Consider the following 25,469-nt stretch of genomic DNA (forward strand, 5'->3'; position numbering starts at 1 on the left):
GCAGAATATCCCCTGAAGTACTTAGAAAGGAACTAGAAAGTAATACCATGACACAGGAAGAGAAATCGTCCAGCCCTGCTAAACAACTTCCGCGCTTGAAATAGGTAAAAGGTGAGGAATAGTTTAGTCCTCTTTGGGCAGGATCTTCAGTCATTTATCTGGTTTTTTTTAAAAAAAAAAGAAAGGGAAAAAGGGCATGGAAAAGATGATGTTGCACTAATTAGACTCTTTTGCTCCTAAAACCCCAGGTAAGCAATTTATTAAAAGCTTCCGCTCTGTTCCTGACCTGCTGGTTCTGAGCTCAGTGGGGTTACTGCGTGCAGTACCAGATGTGCTGCAGTATCAAAGCACAGCTGGCGGGGCTGAGGAAGCCCTCGCTCCTTACTGTTATTATTCCATGGCAATAATGTTCATCTCCTTGCTAACAACCCATCCAGCAAAGGGCTCCTCTGTCCCTAGCGTCCTGTCTGCCCTAGGAGGATGTTGCTGGATATGTTGGATGTAGTCTGAGATTTCTCAAAATTAGGAAGTCTTTAGAAACATTCAGTTTGCTCTAATTCCCTGGCTATGCCCCAAATCCAGGAGAGTTGCCTCTTCAAGGGGGGGCAGTGGTTTTGCACTGACAGAGCAGCTCCGTCCTGCACAGCTACAAAGTCGGAGGAGTCTGCCTGTTACGGTCCGCGTTTGCGAGGCTGCTCCAGCAAGCAGTGCCCGGGCAGAGGGCAGCCCTGCTGCTGGCAGGACCGGTTGTTGAAAGGCATCCATGAAATATGGTTAAGAAGAAAGCCATTTCTGTCTTTAAAAATAGAGCCTATTACTCCCCTGAAAGTCTGTTGGGGAAGCCCAGCAGAATTGCCCATGCGGGTTACCAGAAGTGGCTGGCTGATCCAGCCTGTAGCGCGCTGATATCACAAGATCTGAATCTCGGGAGGGAAGATAGAGGAAATTGCTATGGAGGCCCCTGAGGTTGCCTGCCCCGGCTCTGCATGCCTCACCCGCTGCAGATTTTGGCTCTCCCTTGCTCCCAGTGTGGGCACGCTAGAACACTGTCGCTGATAACTGGAGCTGGCAGTTGCTGTGAGACACGTATTCCTTCTTCCTGGGTCTAGCTGTGGCTTTCTGGAGCTTAGGAGTAAGGAGCTCAGCAGCAGAGGCGATGGGACAGGGGAACCTTTCTGTCACTAGTTTGCAGGTTTTTAACAGCTTCTTGGTTATAAAGTTGCCTTCATGGAATACAGGGTGAGGAATCTCTTGGGAGAGCTGTTGTGGGTAATCATGTGAAAATGTCAGTCACTGTCACAATTTAACCATGTTCTTTACAACTGGTTCAGTTTTTGACCCCTCTGCTCTTGGAAGGTTGCTAAGGATCCGACAGCGCTCTGATAAGTAATCTCGGCTAATTCCCGTAGTGATGCCCCATGAAGTGCAGGATAAACGCATCGGATTTCCTTGGGTGCTTGGGCGCGCTGAGGCCTTTGGCGTTGACGGGCACCCCGTCCCCAGCCGTGGCACTGCAGCCGTTGGCTGCTCCGTGCTGATGAGGGAGGGATAGTAGCACTGTGTGCTGCAGGAGCCAGCTGCAGCGCTGACATTACCAGCAGCTAGACGAGGCCAGTTCTAGTCTGCGGGGGACTGCGTGTGCCTTTCCCATGGGCAATGTGGGGCTCGAAGTGATGAGAGCTGGGAGCTCAACCACAGTGCTGGGGAATGTGTAGCCTGGGGGGAATGGGGCTCAGTGCTTTGAGGTCCTATTCTGCTGGGTGAGCAGCACCAGCGTAGGAGCCCAGGGCCCAGGCGCTGTGCCTCGGGAGGAAGCACGCTCTGGCCAGCGTTCAGTGCACTGGAATTGCCACATCCGCAATGTGGCACCAGTGTGTGCAGTTTGCTACAGCCCGGGTTTCTTGGGAGTCCCATGGGCTGCGCCTGGTCCAAGCGAGCTGCTGGCCTCCTGGCACCCTTCCCAGATTGGTAGAAGTCAGTAGAAAAAAATGGTTGGTCAGAAATGACTCATAAAGGCCGCGTTTTCCTGCCAGAGGAATGCTGCCTGTCAGTTATAGAGCAAACCCTCACTACCATCTCTAAGGAAGGCTTCGGCTGTCTCCCTCACGCCGCCTGCACCTTCACTCCAAAGGCAGTGATTTCCCGCAGCTCTTGGATGGGCGACAGCAACCCTGAGAGCTGAGGGGGGTCCCTGTGCCCCAGGACCACGGGACACTGAGCGAGCTGAGCTGACTGACCGCTCCGCGCCCGGGGGCGTAGCCTGCGCTCTACAGACTCTCTCTCTGTCTGCAGGATGGAGACTTTCCCTGCGGTGGCCGAGGAGGTCCTGAGGGAGTTCCAGGTCCTGCTGCAGCACAGCCCCCCTCCCATCGGAAGCACCCGCATGCTCCAGCTTGTGGCAATCAACATGTTTGCAGTGCACAACTCCCAGCCCAAAGGTACCACGTGCTGCTTTAGGGGAACCGGGCTGGGGATCAGCCGCTCTTCGTATGGTCGAGTTGCTCGTGGAGAAGGGTGGGGGGACTTACGCAGCCGAAGACTGGGGAAACAGAGCTGTGGTTGGATGTCTGAGGGTATCTGCGCAGGGACAGCACAAGGGCTCTGGCCGGTGAGAGGGATGTTGGCTGGGCCTCGGTGGTGGTGGGTGAGGTGTGCGACACAGAGGAGTGAGGAGGCATCGCATCTCCCTGGAGCGTGAGTCATCACACACAGAATGAAGGCAGTGGTTTATGGCTCTGCCTTCCTGGTGTTTAGCTCAGGCCCTGTTCAGTGCCCTCCAGCATCCTGGAGGCCTTGTCCATTGGGAGAGCGGTGGTGTCTGGGGCTGCCTGTGCCCGTGCTGAGCCTTCGCAGGCTGCTGAGTGATGTGATGGGAGATGCTGCTCTCTGAAAAGCCAGGCTGGAGGCTATGCCCCATATTAAGGCACCTAGAAAGCAAAGCAGATGTAGTACGTTGATCAGAGATGCCACCAAAACAGAAGCTCTGCCACCGAGCTTGACATTGTGCTTCCAGGGCACTTTTTTGCCCCTGCATCCCCCTTCAGAGAAGCACAGGGGCAGGTGCCCGGCTCTTCCTGAGCTGCTCCTTTGGTGGGAGGTATGCAGTCTGGAAGCCGCGCTCCCTGGGTGGGAGAAGGCAGCATTTAGCATGCCAGTTGCTTGGGATTTAGATCCCAAAGATGGAGGCCTCTGTCTGGCTGAGGGATTTCAGTCCCAGCACCATGTGGGCAGTGGGACTGTGCCCTAAAGAGCTGCTGCTGGAAGATTTCTCCCTTGTGAGCCAGTTGGCTACTCGTCAGAGCAGCGGTTAGTGGCCGAGGTCAGCTGACGGAGCACACTGGCGTCAGCCGGAGGGGCTGGAAGCGCGGCTCCCGTGCTCCGGTGCCTGCTGCCCAGCCTGCCTCGCGGCACCTCCCTCTCCCGGAGGATACTCTGTGCGAGCTGTGGGTCCCGTTAGCGAGGCAGCCTTGCGCTCCTGCCTGCTAGGTGCCAACCGGCAACAGTGTGTTTGTCTTTGAGCTGAAAAGTACTTTATGATTATGAGCAAATGCCTCTGCGCAGCCCCCCGGTACGTGTATTAATAGCTGTGTCTGTGCTGCAGACGGGAGGGGGTGGTAATGAGAGGAAGAGATTTGTCTGGGCCATGCAGCAGCCCCAGTGGCAGAGCTGGAAGCAATCCCAGCTCTCAGACCACTGGACTCTGCTTTTCCATCCATAACCGAGTTGTTGGATGTGTGTGAGAGCGACAGAAAGGGAGCACTTTTTATCTCATGTGAAAAATTAGTATTCCTGGAGTTTCCTGTCTCCTGTGTGAATAGCTGCCAGCTGCTCCCAGCTCTCGGATCTCTGGAGAAAGCAAAACCGTTCCTGCCGGGGACCTGCCGGCCGCTTGCAGAGCAGGTGGCGGTGTTCGCGAAATGCCTTCGGGTTGCATGGCGCTGGGCTTGCCATCTGATGCCTAGTGCCCTTAGAGGGTTTCTCTGGGGGCTTCTTGCTCTGGTGACCCCCCAGCGTCACTTAGGGTGTTGTTGGCAAAGCAAATCCTGCTGTCAGCGAAATGCCTGGTTGGTCTCAAAGTGCTGAGTGCTGGCAAAGCCCAGGCCGGGCTCGGTGCAGACAGCCTGATATCGAGAGGTGCTGGGTGCTGGGGGGAAAAGCAGAGGGCCTGCAGCTGAAAACGCAAGCGAGAATGTTTGCTAAGTTATTACCCAGTGCCCAGCATGGAGCCAGGGAGCTGGCTCCTTCCCCGGCGTGTGGGCTGCTGTGGGCAGAGGCCCGACGGGAGCGTGCTGCAGAAGCGGCTGTCGGGAAGGTGCGTGTTTCCATTTCCCAGCACATGAGTCACCTTTCTGGGCCGCAGCAGCGTGGGCAGCAGCAGCAGTGGGCGTGCGGGGGCCGAGCAGCGGGCGCGGGGGAGGCCCAGGGGCACAGGGCAAGCGCGGGGGGAGCAGTTCCACCCTGCCGGTGTCCGAACTGCCCGGCGGGCTTGACGGGAAGCTGCGGGCAGGGGTTGGTGTAGCTGGAGCTTGGCTGCGGGAGCTTTGTGCAGCTGGCTCTGACTTCTGAGTTGGTCCTGTGGGCGTGCACCAAATGCCCTCCAGAGATCCCCTCCTACCGAAATCCTTCTGCGATTCTGGGATCAGAGCGCGTCTGTGCCCTTCCTGTTGCGTGTGTCTGTCTGACCTTTGGCTGCGAGCTCCCAGCAGCAGCAGGAGATCTGCGGCTTTGGGGGCAGAGAGGGAGGCTCGTCTGAGAGCCTCTTTTCCCTGCTGTCCGGGGGAAGCTGATCTCTGTGGGTTGCTCCCTCCCTTTTCTCCCAGGTGTCTGGAGACCCGGCTGCTCCTGGGAAGCTTTCAGACTTGCTTGCTTGCCCCATGTCTGCTGCCTAATGACTCTCTTGCGCTAGGATCCAGCGGTGTGAGCAGTTGTGGGGTGGTGTCGCAAGCAAAACAGTCTTGAATCGGGGAATTTTTACATAATTTATTGCCAGTTAATACAACCTTCTAATCACTGAGTTGGATATTGAGAAAAAGAGAACATAAATAATCAAACACTTAAGTAAACACCCTTCCTCCCCTTCCCCAGGCTCAGTTTAAGCCAAACACCTATCCTACCCCCTTCCTAGTCTCATCTTTCCTTGTTTTCACTGCAGATTACACTCGGCATGTCCCAATTCCTTCGGTGAGGCAACGGGCAGTGCAGGAGGTTGGGGTCACGTGCGTTAATGGTTTCTGTCTGCTGCTCCTTGTTTCTTGCACGCTTTCCTTTGCTCCAGCGTGGCTTGCTGCCGGGCTGTGGTCCCTCGGAGGTGCCCCTGCTCTGCCGTGGGTTGCCCGCTCCTAAGCGTGAGTCCAGCTGCAGCCCCCGGCTACCTAAACCAGCGTGTGCCCGACGCAGCGGTCTTGCGTGTACTAACGGGCTGCGTGAGCGCCGTACGCCCTGCGGCTTGTGCCCCGAGCAGGCAGCCGAGCTGTGCTCGTCGCGCGGGGACGGAGCCAGGCACACGGGAGTTGGTCTCGGCCGCCTACGCAGCCAGGCAGCGCTGGGAAGACCGTGGGAGATGGATTGGTTCTGTTGTTTTCTCCGACAGAAAGCCAAAGAATCCCACGTAAAGTGTTTCCCCCGCTGTTGAGCATCACAGGACGTATTCCTCTGAGGGAGCCCACCCTCTCCCTTGTCCATGGAGATGCGGAGCCAGAAAGGGCCCATTTGGCCCCCTGGTTGCCTCGTATCAGCAGCGTTCAAGAGGGCGTGAAAGGGAAAAGTTTGTTGTAGACCTTGGGCCTGTGGGGCAAGGGGAGCCCACCGGTGGGAGGGAGGCAGGGATGGGCGCTCCATGTGCCGAGACGTACGGCTGCTGGAGCTTTCCGTCGCGGGATGGGGGCAACTCCGTGTTCCGGGCCATCCCGAGCTCAGGCGGGGGCGGGACCTGTGTGGGGTGGCCCTTTTAACAGTTTGGTAGCCATCTGCACAGTCAACTTGCAGAGGAGTTTGGATCCCTTTATCCCAACCACAAACACTCCAAGAATTTTAATTTTTTTTTAATTCTGTAATTTGGGGAAATAAAACTCTGGTTTCTGAAAAGACTAATTGAAGCCGTGCTTGCGGCAGGGGCATCTCGGTGAGGGGAGAGAGAGAAACCCCCTCCCAGCCCATCTGTGCCCAATTTACTCCGATCTGGCCTCTCTGAGGCTTTTTTCTTTCTCTCTCTCTTTAATAATTTGTTTTATAATTCCTGGAATCAAACCCATCTCAGACACACTGTTTTATTTTACTGTATTATTGGATTATACTTCCTATAAATCACTGGATGTTATTCATAGGCCACCACCAGAATAACTTCCCCTCTCCCCCTGACGGGGCTGCATTCCTGACCAGCGCGCCCCAAAGTGGGGGCGCAGCAAAGGGGGGGCACCCTGGAGACGCTTCCCGGAAATCCCAGCAAATTTGCCTGGCTGTGGGTGTGAAGCATCAGGCTGCAGCACCTGGATGCCTTCTGGCACTGGGGGTCCTGTCGCGCGGGGCTGTGTGGGGTTTGCTAGGAGGTCGGGCTTCGGTGGAAGCGGAGAGGGGAGGGGGCTGCCATATGTGCATCCTCAGCACATGGAGAGGATGAAGTGCCTCCCCCGGGGCCGAGCAGCGTCGGGGCACGGAGGCACGGGGAGGTTCTGGCCAAGCAAGCGGCGCAGGCTGAGGAATGAGCAAGCGGCCTGTGCTTCAACCAGAAGGATATTTCAGCAGGGCAGGGTGACCAGCCTGTATGATTTCCCCTCTGGCAAACACTGATGAATGAGGAGAGAAACCTGCTGCTTGAGCGTCGGTCCTGCTGCCGAAGTGCACGTGGGGTGTGAGAAGGGTTCGTGAAGGCAGCCAGGCAGGCAGGGTCAGGCCAGGCGCTGGTTTGTGGCTCTCCTGGGTCTGTCTGCACAAGTGGAATGAGCTCTGGTTTTCTGTGCTAGAGAGGGCTGGCTGGGAAACCTTAAAGGCTGGTGAAGCAAGGAATGGTTCAGCCCCACTCCCTGCTGCAATCAAGAGCAGTGTCTGCCCCCTTTGCTGCTTGGCACAGAGATCCTCTGCCAGGCTCGCAGAGATCTGCTGCTAGGTGGCAAGTGTCCTCTGACTGTGCCTTTGGCAAGGGTTTGCTAACGTGAGCAGTCCTGCTTGTTCTTGGAAGACTTGCACCAGCTTCTGAGGGGTTGATCTTGCCCAAGTCTCCTTGATAGACATGACGAGGGTTCTCCAGGTTTGTGCAAGTCAACTGCAGCTCCTAATCAGGTGTAGGGTTTTCTTCCTCCTCTTGCCATGTATGATCAGCATCCCTGCCTGGCTGGAAGGAAGTGTTGAACCCAAAGATCCCCCCGAAAGCAGTCTGTGCTCGTGAAGCAAATGGCCTGCTCCATGGCCGCCCTGCCGCTGTGCACGGCTCCTCTCTGAATGGGGTGCGTTTTGCTTTGCTGACCACAGCTGCTCTGGCTTGCAAGCTAAAGTGCAAACCCTTAAAATATCCTCGGAGACGTTGCAAAGACTGGTGGTGTCTGCCCTTGCTGGCAGGACTAGGTCTCCTCTCTGACCATCTCTGCATTGCTCATTTGGTTTCCCACACGGGACCCGGCTTTGCTCAAAGAGCTAACCGCAGTATCAGAAAAAGACTCGGCTGGAAGTATTTTCTACCTTTCTGATGCAGCCGCATCTCAATGGCTTCTCATGAGGCTCTTAACCACATCTTGCGTACTGGAGCAGACAATAGGTGCTGGGAGTTGAACCCAAGAGGGTCCGGTGCATTTGAGTGAGTTTAAAAATAAAGCAGTGTTGTGGACTGCTGCCTTGGTTTGGTGCAGTTTTAAAATTAGGTTCAAAAAGAAGCTTAATAAACCTCAGGCTCTAGATAGCAGAAGCAGCAACTTGATCTTCCTCTGTCTGTGGAGCAGAGCTGAGTCCTGTTCTCCTAATTTGCCTCCTCGCGTGGTAATGTGCTCCTCCTGAGTCCAGCTGGCTCCTCGGAGCAGGCAGCTGCATGGTTTGCAGCAGCTCCGGGCACAGCAACTGGGAAACGGATGAAGACGTCCTATCAAAGGGCCGTGTCTTGAGGACAGTGCAGTCAGGTGGCCCACCGACTTGGTTTTGTAATGCAAATGCAGCCTGGTTGGTGCAATGGGGCTGAGTGGTTTTGTAACTGGCTGAGCTGTGCTGCGGCTCCCGTTGTAGCATCGCAAGCGTGGACTGAGTTGTCTATATTGAGATTGCCGGCGTGCATCTGGCAGTCAGCACGTGCCATTTCCTTGCAAGACTCTGCAGTACTGTCTTTAGCAGGGCGTTGTTAAGACGCATAATGCTTCCCAAGGCGTTATGTTTGGAGAAGCTAGTCATTACATTCATCCTTCTCCTCCCTTTCCATTGCTGCTCTTCTCAGCTGCTTCAAGGTAGAGTTTTTCAAGCAGGATGAAGCCTGGAGGGCGACTGCTGGGGCTGGTGACCTGCTCTACAAGTGGGTCTGTTGTCCATCCTTCTCTCTATGGTGTGGCTTGCATGGGTTGTATGGATGTCGCTCTCTAGAGCGAGCAGCTACTGATGTGTCATTGCCTGTGCGAGGCGTCCACTTTCATACCTAGATCATCCCTGACCTCAACAGGAGGTTGTGACTCGCTGTGCCCGGGCGCAGCTCGAAGCCTTGCCGTGGGAGCTGGACAAAAGGGTAGAAACAGCGCACAACTGGGTGACGCCTGCGTTGCTCATCTTGGGCATCGCGCGGCATGCGCTGCTGCTTCTGGTGCTGAGCCATGCCGGGCTCTTCCTAACGCCGAGCCTGCTGAGGGACGCACACGTGGCTGGAGGTGGCAGCTGACCCTCCGGGTTCGCTCTGCTGGGTGGTCGGGAGTGCTGGAGGTTGGCACAGATGCTGGGAACTGTAGGCGCCTTTCCTTTCGGGGAAGGAAGCTGTCTCGGATTTGAGACACATCAGCAAAGTTCAGGTAAAATGCTTTGGCCCAGACGTGTCTTCAGTCTCTCTCTTGGGCTCTTGAGGCTGGTGGCAGCAATGTTTAGACCAAAGTCTTCCTTTGCTTATTCCCCTCTGTTTCCTGTTTAAAAGGCAGATTGTCACATATTTGGGGATTTATTTACCGTAATTGGAGTTATTTTCCTGGCTGCTGGCTTCTGCCCTCTGATGCAAGACTCCTTAGCGAAACGTGTGTCCAGAAAGCCATGTGACTTTTTTCCCCTTGCCACGAGTGCCAGCAGGAGATGCAATAATCAACGCACTGCAGGGAATTTCCACTTGCAGTTCAGGTTTCTGAAATCTAGACGTTGGCTTCAGAGGCAAGAGATCGAGCAGGGCTTTGTGGCAGGGGAGGGAAAGGTTTCCAGTGAAATTGAGTGCTCGCTGGTGTGTCAGACTCTCCAGTCCTCCCCTCCAGCTGAAGTGCAGCAAAAGTCCCTGCTGAGCAGCGTTGGATGAACTCACTGGGGGCTTCTGCCCAGGCTGCCTGTCACATGAGCACATCCTTACGTCTGCCCTTGAAGCCGTTCCACCACATACGGGGTGATACCGAGATCTCATTTCAGGGCAACAAATAGAGGGAAATGATTTGTAATCACCAAGCTAGAGTCTGCTTTGCAGCCAAGCTTATGCAGCCCGAGCAGCAAGTCAGGGCAGAGCCTGACACTCGAGGTCTGCCGAGGAGGGGTTTCGTGCTGCAGTGCCACCGAGCTCTGCGCGTGCCGAAACAAAACCACTGTTTCAGCAAGTACAAAGAAACGGCGTCGCAGTATAAAATGAAAGGCAGGAAATGGAGTGCTGGCACGCAGTGTCCGTCAGTCCTCCCGCTGCAAAACGTGAGAGGAGGTGCCTGCCGCGGCCGTCCTCGGGCTCTGCCTCACCCCTCCTTCGGTGCGGGGAGCCAGAAGGGTGCCAGGTAGCAAGAGCGAGGTTGCACCAGGTGCAGCGGCTTTGGTGGAGCTTCAGATGTTTGTACCGTGACAGGAAATCCTCTCGCTTTTAAAGAAGTGTTTCTGACTCTCTTTAATGTGCATTGCACCTTTGATTTCCTTGCGCTTCTAAACCGCACTGAGTCAATTACTGTATTTCTATTTAATTCTCTGAGAGCATTGTAAAATGAGGCTAATTATGGTGCTTTGTGAAGTTGTGAAACTCTCGATTGAGCTTGTGGGGCTGCTTTATGGCCTGCCAGGTGTGGGCAAGGAGGGCCGCGTGCCCTGTGCCCGGCCCAGGTTCAGGTGCAGCCTGCCAGCGCGGGGAGGTTTCGCTTCCCCGCTGTGGGCTCGCACCCGCCTTCGCCGCTCGCTTTGCCTGGGAGAGAGCACCCCTGGGGGCTTGCTGGGATCTATAAGGTTTCTTCTGGTCTTAATGCTGGGGTCAGTAACGTGATCAAGGGCGTGTTTCGACTCGCGTGTGTGTCTGAGGCTCCAAGGTGGCCCCGCGCAGAGAGAGGGCCCCGTACGGAGACCTCATCTCCTCCCCTGCTCCGTCCTGCCTGCCCTCGACCGCGTGTGCCCACGCAGCAGGTCCTTGGCAGCGCGATGCCGGGGCTGCCCCTGCTGACTGGTCGGGCTTTTTTTTCCCTCGGGAAAATGAGGATTTGTTAAACCTGACTTTCCAGAGTCACCCTGGCTAATGGGATGTTGAGTGCAGCTTCGCAGGCGGCACGGGCAAGGGCAGCTCAGCTCTCGCTGGGCGACGGCACGGCCTCCGCGGGGCCCTTCTCTAACGGCAGGCTGGTGTTCGACGCTGTCTGATGTGGCTCGTCGCGGCCGCGGTTAGCGGGACCGTGGGGCTGGCCGCGAGCGGGGCAGGGGAGGCTTGCGCAAGCAGCGCCTGCTCTCCGGATCGCGGCACGGACGCGGGGAGGAGGCGCGTCGGGAGCAGCGTAAACCCCTGGGAGCGCGGCCCGGGGAGCCGAGGGCCCGCGCTGGGCGCCGGGAGCGGGTCTGGCCCCGTGCGGGGGCCCCGGGGGCCCGGGGGCCGCCTGGGCACGCGGCGCGGTGCCGCCGCCTGTGCTTGCGCCTTTAACGGGAGGCCGAGCGGAAGTGATGCTCGCGGGCCCATCTGCGCTCGCTCGGGGCCGCGCGGAGCGCGAGACGCGCCGCAGCTGGTGCGAGGCCCTGGCAGCGCGAGGAGCTGCTGTCTGTTGGGGTTTACTGCTGTCTACGTTGAAACATGGCTTGGGAGGGGGTTCGTGGCACGGTGCCAGTCCCAGTTAGCCTGGCCTTCTCGTTGCTCTCTCCTCCTCCCGCTCCCTCCATGCTTTAAAGTCACATTTCCAGGCCAGACATAGAATTAATCTCTGGGCACTTCACATTGCTGGCAGCGCAAAGCAGGATGTGGGATCTTTTTTTCTCTCTCTCTGCGTCTTGGCTGACTTTTTTACCTCTCGAAGAATTTGGAAGGGCCGTGAGATTCCCCCCGCCCCCCCTCGCCTCGGTGCCGTGCAGTTTTTCAGCACGCTGATCACCCTGCTGTGGCTTCACCCTAATAGATTTCATATGCTGACACAGTTGACATCAGTACCAAACTATTTTACATGTGATCTGGTGTATTTCCTGAGGAAATCTGCAAGATATTTATTAAGAACTAATAAAATAAACCTCTCCATGAGCTTTTAGGTAGTTTTCAATTTTTCATGTCTCTCTCGTTTCCTCTTATCAATGAGTTTCTATTTTCTCCCTCCTCTCCGACCATTGCAAGAAGGAAACAAAAATAAATGTTTTAAACCGTTCCTGAATGGACACTGGGAATATTTCTGTAGTGATGTATTAGCAAAGTCGTATTTTTAGTGCTGTATTGTCAAGACTAAAAATATCCTGCTGCAGTGCATCCTTTTTATAGGTCTTTGTGTGTGTGTGTGTGTGTGTGTGTGTGTGCGTGTCGAATGTTGCACAAGTTTGCACCAGCGTGTAAAGGTCTGCTTTTGTACCGCTGCAGCCTTGCCTCCCCTCGCAGCTGGACTCCATTAGGCCTTGAAAATTAAAGTAATCCTGGTTAAGAAAGAAAAATTAATCAATCTAGCAGAGCCGCCTTTCCCCAGCTGAGCCTGGATACCTGCGTGGCAGCCCGGCTTTGAGAGACTCCAGCAGCCCCGGCTGCGTGGGCCGGGAGCGCGCCGCGGGCCGGCCCCGCTGCCGCCCCGGCTCTCCCCGCCGCCCCGGCTCTCCCCACCGCCGGGGCGGGCGGCCGCGGGTTGCAGTCGCCCCTGGGGTTCCTGCTCGGTTTTCAGGCTCGGGAAGCCCTTCGGGGCCGCGCTGGCTTCACGTTTGCGGAGGATTTTTCTGCGTTTCGGCTGTTTTGGCCTGCGGAGCTGTCTTCGTCAATTAACCGCGTTTGTACTGGGGAGAAGCAAAGGTCCGGGCTGGGCTGCGATGTCGCCTTCCCTCCTGTCGCGGCAAGCGCGGGGACCCCTGCTCCAAGGGCCCGTTGCGGCGGGGGTCCCCCGGGGCTACGGCTCGCGGCTGCCCATGACCCATTTCCAAATATAACTCGGGCGCTGGTTCCCATCCCCAGTCCTCAGCAGAGCTCTGCGGCCCCGGCCCCGAGGGCTGCCGCGCGGCACGGGTGCCAGGGGAGCTTGCGTCGGGCACCAGGCGCGCTGCACGCAGCGTTTTAGGGACCGGCGGGTGTCCCACTGGAGCCGGGCGCAAGCGCTCCCCCCGCGCAGCCCTCCGGCGGCTCGTCTCTGAGTCACTCGCCGGCTCCGCTCGCGGGTGCCGAGCTTTGCCGTCTGCTGCCGTCTGCAGAGCCGCAGCTCGCAGCTTCCTGTAGAGCCGTTCAGCGAAAGCAGTAATTAGGGCCCGTAAAAATTTATTTTATTAGCGAGAAGTGTTGGTGGGTAATTGGCCATAATTTGAACCCAGCCAGATTGGAGATTAATAAAAAATCGCAGAGATCTTTTTACCAGAAACGCCAGGGCCGTTAGCTGCAAGCCCTCGCAGGGGCGGTGGGACGGCGGCCGCGGAGAGCACGGCCGTCTGCGCGCCTCTGCTGTACCCGTCCTTGAGGGTGTTTGACACTGGCATTGGAAGAAAGGAAACCTTGTTTTCCAAGAACTCTGCTCTTTCTCAGCTTGATAAGCATTTAAAATAAAAGCTGCACAATTGGAATTGGCAGAGCATCCTCATTCTTTTGTCTGTCTGTTTATTTTTTTCCCCTCATCCCTCGACATGTGTGCTACAGCCCACGGTTGCTACACCCCGAAGAACCGCAGGCCCGGAGCCGCGCGGCTCGCGCCAGCCTCTGCCCACCCCCAGCCTGGCGCTTTGAAGCCTGGCAAAGCCGCAGAGATCCGGCTCCGCTCCCGGCTGGGCTCCGGCCCTGGCCGCCTCGCGGCGTCACGGGGCACTTAGGTATTTTCCAAACCGTACTTTTGCAGCCCCTTTCGGTCCCCCCCTTAGCTCGGAGGGCAGCGAAAATAAGGCTTCGCCTGGATCTCAGAGCAGCGGTTTTGGACCCGGGCTGCGACTGCGTTGTACGGACCCGGTCGTTTTGGTATTTATAGGCTTCGTCAGAGTCGTCTGAGCGCGGCCAGCAGCTCGGCGTGGCGCGGGAGCCGTTTGACGGCGGCGTGTCTCGGATGATGTCTGCATCCTGTGCGTTCATCGCGACGGCTGGTGTCAGCGATTGGTGAATTAACCGATCCACTCAGTGAGTAAGGAAGAGCCGAGCCCCTGCACACATGTCACGCTAGGTTAACGCTGGTTGAATCAGACCGGGGAGTTACTTCAGGTTACTAGTCCTGGTTGTTGCCTGGTGTAAGGGAGCGGGGTGTTACTTCAGGTTAGTAGTGCTTGTTTTTGCTTGGCAGCCTGGGCTGGAACCTGGTGTAACTGTTTCCCAAAGAATATTTTTGGTTTTAAAACTGAAGGTCAGCAGTTCGCAAGGGCTGTGCTCGCAGCCAACTCTGTGGTTCGCCTCGTGCCACTGGGCCAGCAGCACTTGAAATCCCGATCAATTGATCTGCAACAATATGAAACCACGAGCGGTGACTGCCAGATAAAACTCCCCGTCTCGCCCCGTTTTCCCCACCCAAAGTGTCTTTCTGCCCATATCCCCTTTCTTGCTGCCTGTCTCCCTCCCTCCCTTTCGGCTGTGTATTGGACTTTGTGTCTATCTTTTTCCATCTCTCTGTCTCTTTTCATAACAGTTTTTAATAATGTTTTAGTTAGTTCCAGCCTTTTCCCTCAATGGATCCCATTGGAAAATGCATTTGAAAGGAAACAGTTATACACTTCCCTTCCTTTGAAACTCTGTTGGCACCTTTTCCAGTGCAGTAAACCATACAACATGGATTTTCAAAGTTTCCAAACACAGACATGCTGGCGTTAAATTTATGAAAAAATATTTTATTCGGCTGTATAGTAACTATGAGTCTCCGAGCTGCTGGTCACAGTGAAATCGAAGCTCGCTTTGGAACTGCAGCAGGTTTTCAAATCTCTGCAGGAAACGTAGCGGCGCTGGCTGCAGGGGAGCGCGCGGCTCCCTCGCGCCCGGGCTTTCCCGGCAGCAGGCGTAGCGGGAAGGCGGAGGGGACCCGGGGCTCCCGGGGCAGTTCCCGGCCCGCTCAGGTGCCGCTTTCCCTGCGGACGGTGGTGCGGGGAACGGTGCAGCACCGGTAGCTGTGGGGAGCTTCACGGTCATGCCAATCCCATCTCGAATCACGGGAGAAAAGAGGAATTTGGCATAAAACCATCGAGTCTTATGCTTGTTAGTGAATGCAGAAGGTTAACGCTTTTTAGTTGCTCCAGGCTGAGTCCCATGGCAGAGGGGCTCAAGTAATCCGTGCGAGTGTGCGCATGCTGCAGGCTGTACGGCGTTTTGGGACCTGAGGCTCCAGCTAGATGTAAGTTGTTGGAGCACTGAGATCATATTTTCTAATATTGGGGCTCGGATGTGAAACTTCCTGGAATAGTTTTGCTGTGCGCTGTGGGTTTGTGCCTGCGGTTTCAGCCCTTCCAGTGGGGAATTGCTCACTCGACACCTGAGAACCTTCCTTTGCATGGCACTGCTCGGAGCAGACTTTTTCCAAATTTCCAGAGGAGCAGAACACGGCCCCCATTCATCACCAGAGGCTGGATGGGTGAATCCGGCCGTGTCCTTGTGTACCGTTGGGAGGGGTCGTTTCCAGGCAGAGGTGGCCTCAAAGCCTGCGCTCAGCAAAACCTCCGCGCATGTGAGGTGTGCTGTAATACAGATAAGGAGGCCTCCCGTGACAGACAAAATGATGACGTGGCAAGAAGATCCTGGGCTCACTTTTCTGGTTGTCCTTTTGCTTGTAAAATTCCTTTCCCTTCACATAGGAGGTTTCCTGAGAAGTCCCTGATTAAGTGTTATCACCATGCTCGGTGCTGTGTGAAATGAAGGAAGAGCTAGGAGCTTAAGGCCCCAATAATTGGATACCATAAACTCACTGGCTTCTGTCTTACAGCAGCTCAGCTTTGGATACCTTTCTGCATGGGTATCTCTAATGCATGCAGATGGGGAACTGAGCTTGAAAATTACAGGTTTTCTGGTTTTTTGAGTGCTCACCCTGAAATGGTGGAGCTGGAGGCCTAAAATCATAGTCCTTCACGAGCTGCATTTGTTTGTATTCAAAGCAGAGCTGCCGCTAGCTGCAGTTGTGGTTGCCCAGTGTCTGTAAATCTAATTCTGTCTGTGTCCCTGTGGCCAGCAGCGAGTGAGGGACACGCAGATACCGACCATGCGAGCTAAATGTGGTTGAAGTGACTTCCGGATCCCCCTGGAAGCGCATGACCAAGGCAAAGACAGAATCGAGTTTTCCCGGCGAGCGCCGAGCCACCCTTTAATCCGCAAAACGCTGTTGCTCTCTGCGGTCCTCAACCTCATTGAGTATGTGCATGTTTCAGCCCATCAGAAAGAGGTCCTGCAGGAGGTCTGCTAGCTCGCAACACCGTGAGACCATTTGCTTTCCACGCCAACCGAAAATGACATCTTGCGGGTGAAAAAGGTCGTATGTCGTTAGGAACTGCCTTATAACGTGCAAGCAGGATGGAGTTAACTTGCATTTTTGCATTTGCATAGACAGCTCTGAATCTGGTATTCCTAACCTTTGAATGCTTGACTTCGCGTTCTTTTAGCATAATTTGTGTATGTGTAATTCCCATTGTTTTTGGAAAAGCAAGCTGCCCTGTTGGACGAGGCTGACCTCATCTGGGATCCTCAGCCTGCTGGCGCTTAGATCTCGATTCACCACGCAGGCTTCTGCCACTTGAGATAACATGTAAACGCTGGGCCCGTGGGGCTGTTATTCTCCGCGCGCACCAAATGCTGGGAGAGAGCATCCGTGGGCTGTGCCAGCCAGTTTCATAGCTCCTCGCTGACAGCCCAGAGACCAGGCTGCAGTCTGGCTGCTGTGATATCATCTCGCTTGTGCTGTTTTGGCCCCCTTTTCTCTCTGTTTTTCCCTTCACGCTGTCTCGCCTGGTTTGGTTTCCTCTGCTCTCGTACACCGAAGCAGATTAACCAGCTGCTGCTTCAGCTGGAGTGGCACCGAAGAGCTGTCCGATAGCAAACGCTCGCGTTTTCGTAGGCCTTCCCCTTGGCAAAGCAGGGGTGGATGGGGATGGCAGAAAGGCACGCCCAGACCCTGCCGAGCTCCCTGCCAAAGTTCTGGTTTCTGCTCCAAAGTGTGAAGGTGCTAGGGATTTCACTGAAATGGTCGAAGAATTTTTAACTTGAGAAGAACAATATATTTTCCCTAACCTCATTCTGGCAAATGGCTGAACTTTTCTAGATGAAATTTTCCCAATAAATTTAGCTTGAAGAAAGCTTTTGGCATGGAGGACTGCAGCCTAAATGGTTAAAGTTTGGCAAAGTTGTTAGGAACTAAAAACAGGGTCTTACAATGGAAAGTGTTAGGTAAGCTGCTCTGTAGGCACGCTGTCTGGGCTGTGCCCCTCTCGCAGCGGTGTCTCCGCGTCAGGGGTGACAGCCCATTGCTGCCACCGGCCGCGGGGCCCGAGCGGGCTCTGGAGGTGGCTGACGGGGTCTGGCACGGGTTGGGGAGGGAGTTGGGGCCTGGAGGCGCAGGATGAGGGCCATGGGATTTACTGCCTCCCTGGAGGGAGAAAAGCCGGGGGGGTGGGGGGGAGGCACAGGTTTCACTTTACTTTTTGGCATTTGCTTTGCAAACTGACACACTGACGTTCTGGTCCCTCAGGAAGCTGTAAAAAGAAGAGCAGCAAATGAGTTGAATGTGTTGAAACGGAAGCTCCTCACTTCGCTGTTCCTGCCCCATCAAAGGCCGCTTTCTCCGAGCGCGCCTGGCTGCCGGCGCTTTCCCTCGTTAGCTTCTCCTCCAGGCGCGGAGCCCTCGTGGAGGTTCGCGCTGCGGAAGGCATGTCCCGAGCTGTCTGCTCGTGTTCGCTGCTGGGGACGTGCCCACCGCCGGCACTATCGGTCTCTGCTCATGCTATTTTATTTGCTGCGATTTTCCCGGTGCAGCTTCACTCCGGGCTGGAGCGACTCTCTCGGGAAGGCCTGTTCGCACCTCGTCCCCGGTTGTCAATCACATGTGACACAATGATGGTTGGGTGCACACAGCTCCCGGGCGGAAGGCGAGTAGCGGCCTGCTGTGCCCGCTGCGGAGTGCCACGGGGCGCCCGGGCAGCCCGCTCCCCCCAGCGCGGGGGCCGAGGAGCCCGCTCCCTCGCTGGCCCATTTCGGGGGAGAATCCAGCCTCTGGCCCTGCAGCCGCCTTATCTTTTCTTGCAGCAAGATCAGGCTGCGCCGTCCTGCCTTACTGCAGCGCGCCTAACTTCTCCCTGTGTTTCCATCCTCCCTCTTTTTTACTCTTTTGGTGTACCTCTGCGGTATTCCCTGTTTCTTCCGAACGCCCTCCGCACGTGCTGTGCCCTGCTTGCCTTTGGGCCATTTCGCCCTCGCAGCCGTTCGCTGTGGTCCTCCCTGTGCATCCTAGAGCAACGTTCCCTGCTCAGCAGGAGCCAGCTGGTGCCAGGCAGCTCCGGAGCGGTGTGCATGCTGATGAGCCGGCCTGCCAGCTTGGAGGCACATACTTTCGTACCAGCTAGCCAGGAGTTATGTACATTTAAATTTGCCAGCCTTTTGGCTGCCAGACCGGTCAAGTATGTGTCGCTGTCAGTCGCTGGCAGGCAGAACCAGCAGCTCCAGGGACGGAGTCTTGCGGCAAGCGAAGGTTTTGCTGTGCCTGTGTCGTCAGGCCTAGTGTCAGCTTCCCTGCTTAAAGCAGGTCTGATGAATACGCTGTTGAAAAATACCAGTGTCTTTGGCGGTTCTCCAGGCTTTGCCAGCGCGGATGAGAGTGTCGATGTGTTTGGCCCCAGCTGCGCTGGTTTGTCTGCCTGGAGCTGGCGTGTTTGGTGCGAACCTAGCTAGTGAAAGCTGTGACGCGCCTGGTCCCCCGGGCAGGAGGAGCTTTTCTGACGCTGTGTGAGATGATTCGTGTCCAAAACTGACTGCAGCAGCCTTGCTGGGGCCACGGGGTGCAGCCCGGGCTCCTGGCTTGGCCGGCTGGGTCAGGAACCCCAAGCGCGGAGAGCTCTGAAGTGCTGCTCGGTGCAGGTGGAAATGGCTTCAATCTGTGTTTTGACTGATGGGTCTTTTCAGGAAATTTCTGAGAATAACATTTCTAAAAATGGCTGCTTCTTTCCACTGATATTTCCTGGAAAAGGCTGCAGTTAATTTTAAACCACTATCCTTTTCCCTTTTCATAGTGGAAATGGCTCTGTGCTTGTCCTCAAGGCTAGTGTCAGCTCTTGCTGGGCCAGCCCGAGCTGTGCAGTGGGGGGGCAGCGTGCCGTTGCCCCGGCCGCCCCGTGCGGGGCTGGCGGGTCTGCTGGGGCAGCAGGAACGGCCCTGCCGGGGTGCTTGGGGCACACTCCAGGCATGCGGCTGTGTTCCCCGTGGACATGAATAATCAGCTGTCCCTGAGTCATTTCAAAATCACGTTCTTTGTCAGCGACTCCTGACCGGTCCGAGTACGCAGGAAAGCCAGCTTTACAGTCGTTCCCTTGCCCACCCTCGAGCTCTGCTCATCAGGGATCAAGAAGCATCTGCTGAGCCGGTGATCACCCCCCAGGCCCAGGGATGGGTCCCGTGCATGGATCGCAGGCTGGGGGACGGTGGCAGCTGGAGGCAAGCTCCGAAGGGCGCCGGAGCGAGCTGGCGCGGGCAGGCAGCCCCTCGGTGCTGGGGCGAGCGCAGCTTCCTCTGCGGCGCTCGGGCAGGCTTGCTGCTTCGGGTGGGAATATGTCATTAATTTTTATACCTTCCCCTGTAAACCGTCGACCCTTTTTATGATGTCATGAGGGATTCCTTAATTTTGCAGCTGCTTCCTGGTTACGTCAGAGAAGAGCCTCCCGTCCTCGAGCCCAGCGCTGCAGTCCAGAACGGCTGGAAACAAATGAAGTGTTGAATATCTAATGGCTTCCACAGGGAGAGCTGCTCCGTCCTCCCCAGGCCCCCAGCATTCCTCACCTCCCTGGCCTCCTCCCTCCTCCCGCGGACGAGACGGGGTTTCGGCTCGGAGCAGAGGGAGCCGCAGGCTCCTGGGCACACGTGCGCCGAGGTCCCGGCGGCTGACGGGTGCCGGCTGCCCGGCTGGGCGCCGCGACCGTGACCTCCCCGGGGCCGGACTGGTTCTCCGTGGGGAGAGGCTGGTCTAGGGAGACGGATCGGGGGCATCCGAGTTGATGCCACTGTCCGAACGCGGCTTTGGGAGGGATTCAGCCCTCTGCGTGGCAGGGTTTAGCGGGGCTGTTTGCTGTGCCAGGGCCGGCTGTTGCATTTGCTACCTGCAGATTCGTGGTCGGGGAGCATCTTTGCGGGAAGGCTGCTGCGGTGCTCTGCGCGGCTCGGGCCGGGGCAGCAGGCGCTCGCCGCTCCCAGCAGCTCGGCAGGGTATCGGCAGGGGCTGAGCGCGTCCCCGCTTCCCAGGCTCTTTCGGGGGCAGGCGAGCGTGCGCGTGACTCGCCGGCTCCCGGCGGGAGAGCTGGGAGTGCCCGTGACTCACGGCTCCCCTGAGACGGGGCGTCAGGGAAATGCCCCGCGGCCGCCCGCGTGCCCCTGCCTCGGCGGGTTCCTCTTCCCGGCGGCCTCCCGCTTGGGCAGCCGGCTGCGGCGGCGCGGAGCTGGGAGCTGGCCATCCGGCAGCGGCGCGCTCCTTGCCCGCTTCCTGCAGCCCGGCACGTTGCGGTGGGCTGCCGGGGAGCCCTGCCAGCGCTTTGTCTGGCTGCCGGTGACTCATGGGGAAAACGCTCTCGCGTCTGAGCGATAAGAGAGCAAACAAATCGCCTCCAGGTGCTGTCAGCTTGGAGGTGACCAGCCTCTGTCTTCTTCCCCGCCGGGCAGCGGCTGAATCAGTTGTCTTGTCTGTGCCGCCGAGCTGCTGACACACCAGCCGGGGCGCCTTCAGCACGGCCCACGGGCTCCTCCGCCTCCTCCAGCCCAGCATATTGTCTCCTCTGGGCTGTAGCCGGCGACCTGCTCGTTTGCTTGATTGCCTTTGCATGCGGTCCTTCGCGGGGCTCAGCTGCTGCTGCTCCCCGGGAGCAAAGCAGGTCCCCGCTGCCAGCCGTGCGCCGGGGCCACCTGCTCCAGCGCTGCACCAGGCTCCCCAGCCTCGCGCAGCAGCTCAGGTTGGGCAGAACGGGGAGGCCAGCGTGGAAACCATCTCGCTGTCAGGAGTCCTCCTGGCCGGAGCAGTCCGCTCACCCGAAGCGAAGGAGTCTGGTGTCCTGCGAGACTCTGCTATCGCTTGTTTGCTGGTCCTGTTTTAGCTGCTGAAGCTTCAGCGCTCTTCGCGTCCTGCGTTACCCAGGCCAGACGCACGAGCGTGCTTGCCGCGCGCTTGCAAGCGGCTCGCTTCACCGGCTGCGAGCGGAGCGGCCGGGAGCTCCCGCATCCCGCCCCGGCCCCGCGAGCGCCCCCGGCCGAGGCCGCGCGTCGGCGCTGCCCGCCGAGGGCCCCGGCCCCGCTCAGCCCTCCCAGGATTTCCTTCTGCACGTGGCACTTGCGCCGCGGGGAGAAGCTTCCTCCGGCAGAGGCCTGCGCTGGCGAGCGGCGGCCCTCGCATCGCCTGCTCTTTTCCCATTCCCATTTCCTGCGGCTGGTCGCGTTGCCCTAATAGAGGTTTGGCATTGCTGTTTTGCACACCCGAGTGGGAGAGGGGATGTGTTTATCACTTTTCCTGGAGATTATCTGTTTAAGCACTCTCTGACAGTTACAATAACAAGGGCAGCGCGTTGTGTTTCCCAGCAAAAGGACACTCGCTGCTGAAAGATGTATAGCACTAATTAGAAATACATAACATCCGGCCACATGGCAGCCTTCTCCCGGCCGCTCCATTTCCTGAGCTCAGACGACTTTGACGACAGTTGGTTTATGTTTTCCATGAATATAATGTTCTCAGAGAAACACAAATTTCTCCCAGTTACAGAAGTCCCCGTTCGCTCCGTCTCCCTCTTCCCCCTCCCCGCGCACCCTTCCCTCCTCGAGCCAGGTAGATTTATGACTGCGGAGAGCTGGGGTTGGATCCTGCTGCCGGCCGCGCGGGGCACGGGCAGGAGCCCGGCTGGATGCTCGCGGGGGGCACTGCGGCCGCCCCGCTCCGCAAGCCCTCCGCGACGGAAACTGCCTCCCGGTGCAAAAACCCGGCTCCTCGCGCGGACCAGCGCCCAGCCGGAGCGTCCCCCCTCTTCCCTGCAGCAGAGAGACGGGAGGACTCTCCTGCAGCTCGGAGCGTTTTTGCAACCTTCAGAAAAACCGGCCCTGCCGCGGTTCCCAGTTGCTTCGTCTCTGCGCTCGCAGCCCGGCGCTCCTGAGCGCCCCTTTTTTCCGTCCCGGCCCCTCTGGCTCTGCTGCGGAGCAGATAGGCTGGGTGCCAGCTGGAGGGCGCTGGGCCCAGCCACCAGCGCAGCGCGCAGCGGTCACCGGCACGGGGACGGTTCTGCCGAGCTGCCGTTGCGCCGCGCTGCTGGGCCCGGCGCGGGTTGGGCGTGCGGGGGGCAGGCGGATGGAGCGCGCTCGGGGCAGCGCAGCCGTAGGAGATTTTAGCTGCTAAAATGAATTGCTATTGAATGTGGAAAAACGGCTGTATTTCAGATGTTTATAACTTGGCCAAGCGTGGACAGATTTCTAGTAGGACAGGAAAACTCTCTGTTAAAGAGGTTATTCTGCAGCAAAATCTCAGATCCCATTTCCAGGATTTGAAGTTACTAGATTAGCTCAAGGAAAAGGTTGTAAGTTTTTTGGTGTTTTTTTCTTCTAACACGGGTGAGCCACTATCTTGTTTCCTAGCCGCGTTCTCACAAGGAGTCAAACTGTTTTGGCTAAAGGTTCCCGGAAGAATTTGGGCAGAGACAGGCACCCCGCATGGAAAGTTCAGCTCTGATAGTTAACGTTTGAGCCAACTGGAAAAAGGGTCTCAGAGTGGCTAGTGTCAGGCAGGCTTAGTAACGTGGTGCTAGAAACCCTGCCGGCAAGATCGTCCCGCTGGCGGCCCAGCAGCCAGAGCCCTGGCGTCCACGCTGGGTTCGTTGCGGGCTGCAGGGCTCGCGCTGATCCTTCTGGTGCGGAAAGATGGATCTTCTGGACAAATCCAGCCTGTGAAGTGTGGGGAAATGCCAGTTAACCAGGCTGTTGTTTCAGTCTACAGAGCCTTTGAGGACATTCTGGTTTGAAATGCTCTGCCTGCTCCTTGCTAGCCCTGTGCTGCGTTGCCCGTGCCCCGTAGTTTTGCTGGGGTCGCTGGTGTGGGGCTGCGGTGACCAAGGAACAGGTCCAGCGTGAGAAAGCCCCCAGCCCCAGCTGGCAGGGGTTGTGGGGCCAGCTCAGCCCCATGGCCCGATCGCGGCACGGCCCCGCGGGCAGCGTGGCGGTACGGAGCGAGGGTGCGGCGTTGCTCGGAGTCGCTGCTGGCTGCAAACGCTGCGGGTCCCGAAGCCCTGAGCTCGGGTGGCAGTTCAACGCGCCGTTGTTTAGGTGATGGTGCCAGCTGCACCCGTCCTCCGACGGGGCCCCGAGTCCCCTCCGACCCTGCTGAGCTGGTGGCTGAGTTTGCGGGGTGACTGCAGCCGAGCACCGCGAGACGACGTGCTGACAGGGGCCGATGCCTGATGCTGCCGTTCCCGGGAACGCGTGGCCTGCGTGCGGGGGCAGGAGGCGGAGGGAGGGCTGGCTGCGGCCGAGCCTCGTGCTCGGTGCCGCCCCGGCAGTGCCTTGCGCAGTGTGCTCGGGGCTCTCCCACGGAGGTACCGCCGCGGCACGGAGGAGCCGCGTTTCTGACCACGACCTGGTGGCAGCTTCTTTGCATCCGATTTCGGTGCTGTTGTCTGGCGCTGCCTGGTCACCTCCTCGCTGCTGCTCGGTGGGCATCAGTCTGGGCGGACGTGCGAGCGTTGCCTGCTCACAGTCTGATCTGGGTTTCAGGGAAGGAAGTGGAGCGCTGGCTTGTGGCAGCCTTGGCCGATGGCGTGCCGTCGCTCCCGCCCAAAAACTGCCTTTGGCCCCGTGCCTTTGCGCGGTGCCCGCGGCGCCGGGCCGTGGGGTTCCCTGCCGGCCTGGCGGCATAGTCCTGCTCCTCCTCCACCCGCTGCAGCTCTGGGGACCGGACCTGGCATTTCCAGAGTTTGTCCTGACCCCAGCAGTCGGGATCTCTGTCGGTTCCTGTCTGCCTGTGCCAGCTGGTCCCTAGGTTATACAGGCGCTGTTCACCCGCAGGCAACAGCCAGGTACAGCAATTGCCTTCGTTTCAACATCGCTTTCCACAGGCGTCGTGCCTTAGTGCTTTACTGGCAGCACAGACCGTCGCTCAGCTCTGAGGCAGCAGACGCCTCGTGGGCTCCAAAGTGGAGCAGATCGATTGCTCCAACATCCATTTCAGCGTATTTTTTACAAAGTTGTTTGCTCTTAGCCAGGGTAGGCTAAAACGCATTGTGCTGGGGGCAAGGGACCTTGCTGCAGATGCGGAGAGGTGATTTTCTTAATGCCCAGGATTCAAAACACTCCACAGCTTCTGCCTATGTACCCTTGCTTTCCGGAGCACTTGTACCCTCACCCTGACTGTTTTCTGCCGCGTGGTCAGCCGGGGGCCGGCTGGGGGTCTGCCACCCCCCAGGCCTCTGTAGTGCAGTTGTGGCCACTAGCTGTGAGCTCCCAGCTCGGTTAAAACTGTAGCTTCCTGCCTCCCAGGGAAAGTGATGAAAAGGCACAAAGAGAAAGTTTCGCCTGATTTATGGTGCTTCCTCTTTTGTTCTGGAATAAGCCCTTAATAGCCTGTGCTGGCAGGGCCGGGAGCTGGAGCGCCGGTGTGCGCTCGGGGCTCGGATGAACGCGCGCCGCGCTCTCACCTGGACACCTCTCCTCCCTGGCAAGGAAGGCAGCGGGCTGCGGGCCCGGAGGAGCCTGGTGAGCCTCCTCGAGGCACGCTCGCAAGCCTGGCCCGCGAATGACCTTTCAGAGCCGTGGGAGTTTTGCTTAGTATGATGATGAGGTGACAAGGCCCACGGTAGCCGAGCTGGAACCAAGGGCAAACGACCCTTGAATCCGTGTGTCCTGCCCCTCTCGCCCGCCCTGGGGGCAGCTGCGTGGACCGTTGGCCAGGTGCTCGAAGCAGCGTGGCTCTGCGAAGATCAGGCCCAGGGTGCTGGGCACGCAGGTCACTGCTGTAGCGATGTGAGATGTTCCGGATGGAGCTGTGGCCGTGGTGCGGAGCGCGAGTGAGCGGGTTGCTGACAGCTCTACTCGGCATCTCGCGCTCGAGGGACCTTACTGCCTTATGGGGAAACGGGGAGCCTCTGAGAGCTGCCAGTGGCAGCGGGTACCAAGCGTGGCCACGGCCACCGCAGAGCACTGCTCCAGAGGTTGGAGCTGATCTCTGAAATACATCTGGGCTATGCTGCATTCGGGGCCTTCAACATCCCGAAAACACAGCTCTGAGCTTTGACTTTTTGTGCGGGGAGAACTTACGCTTTTGTACCAGCATAGTTTGGGGGTGACTGCAAGCCTGGCATGAACGCAGGGCCTAGCGTCCTCGGGGTGCTGCCCACCCAAAGTGCCCCTCCGCGGCTGCTTGCTGAGACGCCCAGAGCTGTCCGTGCAGACTCACCAGCGCGAGGGGCAGCAACGCGAGGGCCACGGTGACGCCGTGTCCATTCAGAACAGGCAGAGGAGACATTCAGGTCCGTAACTGGAGCGAGGGGAGGAGGGAGTTCAGAGAAGATGACTGTAATTTCTTGGACTGGACTACGGCCAGAGCACTGGGACTAACACTCCTAATTGTGGGAAAGGCTTCATGAAAGAGATTTACTGTCCCAGAGTGGTCACATCTCTAGTTTTATGTTTCCTCCACAAGTTGACAACTCCTGTAGTACAGCACTTCCTACCATTGCTCTGCGGCATCAGCTCAGCCCCGGCTCCAAGAGCAGAGCACCCTCGTTCGGCTACCGGGCGCCTCTGGTGTCACCCT

At 57.7% G+C, this 25,469-nt stretch overlaps 1 protein-coding gene across 3 annotated transcripts in view; it reads left to right on the forward strand.

Moving 5' to 3' along the window:
• Nucleotides 1-25,469, forward strand: part of SMG6 (SMG6 nonsense mediated mRNA decay factor) — a 116,648-nt gene that overhangs the window by 28,452 nt on the left and 62,727 nt on the right. For all 3 annotated transcript variants that reach the window (XM_064523294.1, XM_064523295.1, XM_026105635.2), the window contains exon 10: nt 2,293-2,438. In XM_064523294.1, coding sequence (XP_064379364.1) covers nt 2,293-2,438 — 146 coding nt within the window. The remainder of the gene's footprint in view (nt 1-2,292; nt 2,439-25,469) is intronic.

The sequence above is a fragment of the Dromaius novaehollandiae genome, chromosome 19 (assembly GCF_036370855.1).
Source record: "Dromaius novaehollandiae isolate bDroNov1 chromosome 19, bDroNov1.hap1, whole genome shotgun sequence".
In the NCBI taxonomy this organism is placed as follows: domain Eukaryota; kingdom Metazoa; phylum Chordata; class Aves; order Casuariiformes; family Dromaiidae; genus Dromaius; species Dromaius novaehollandiae.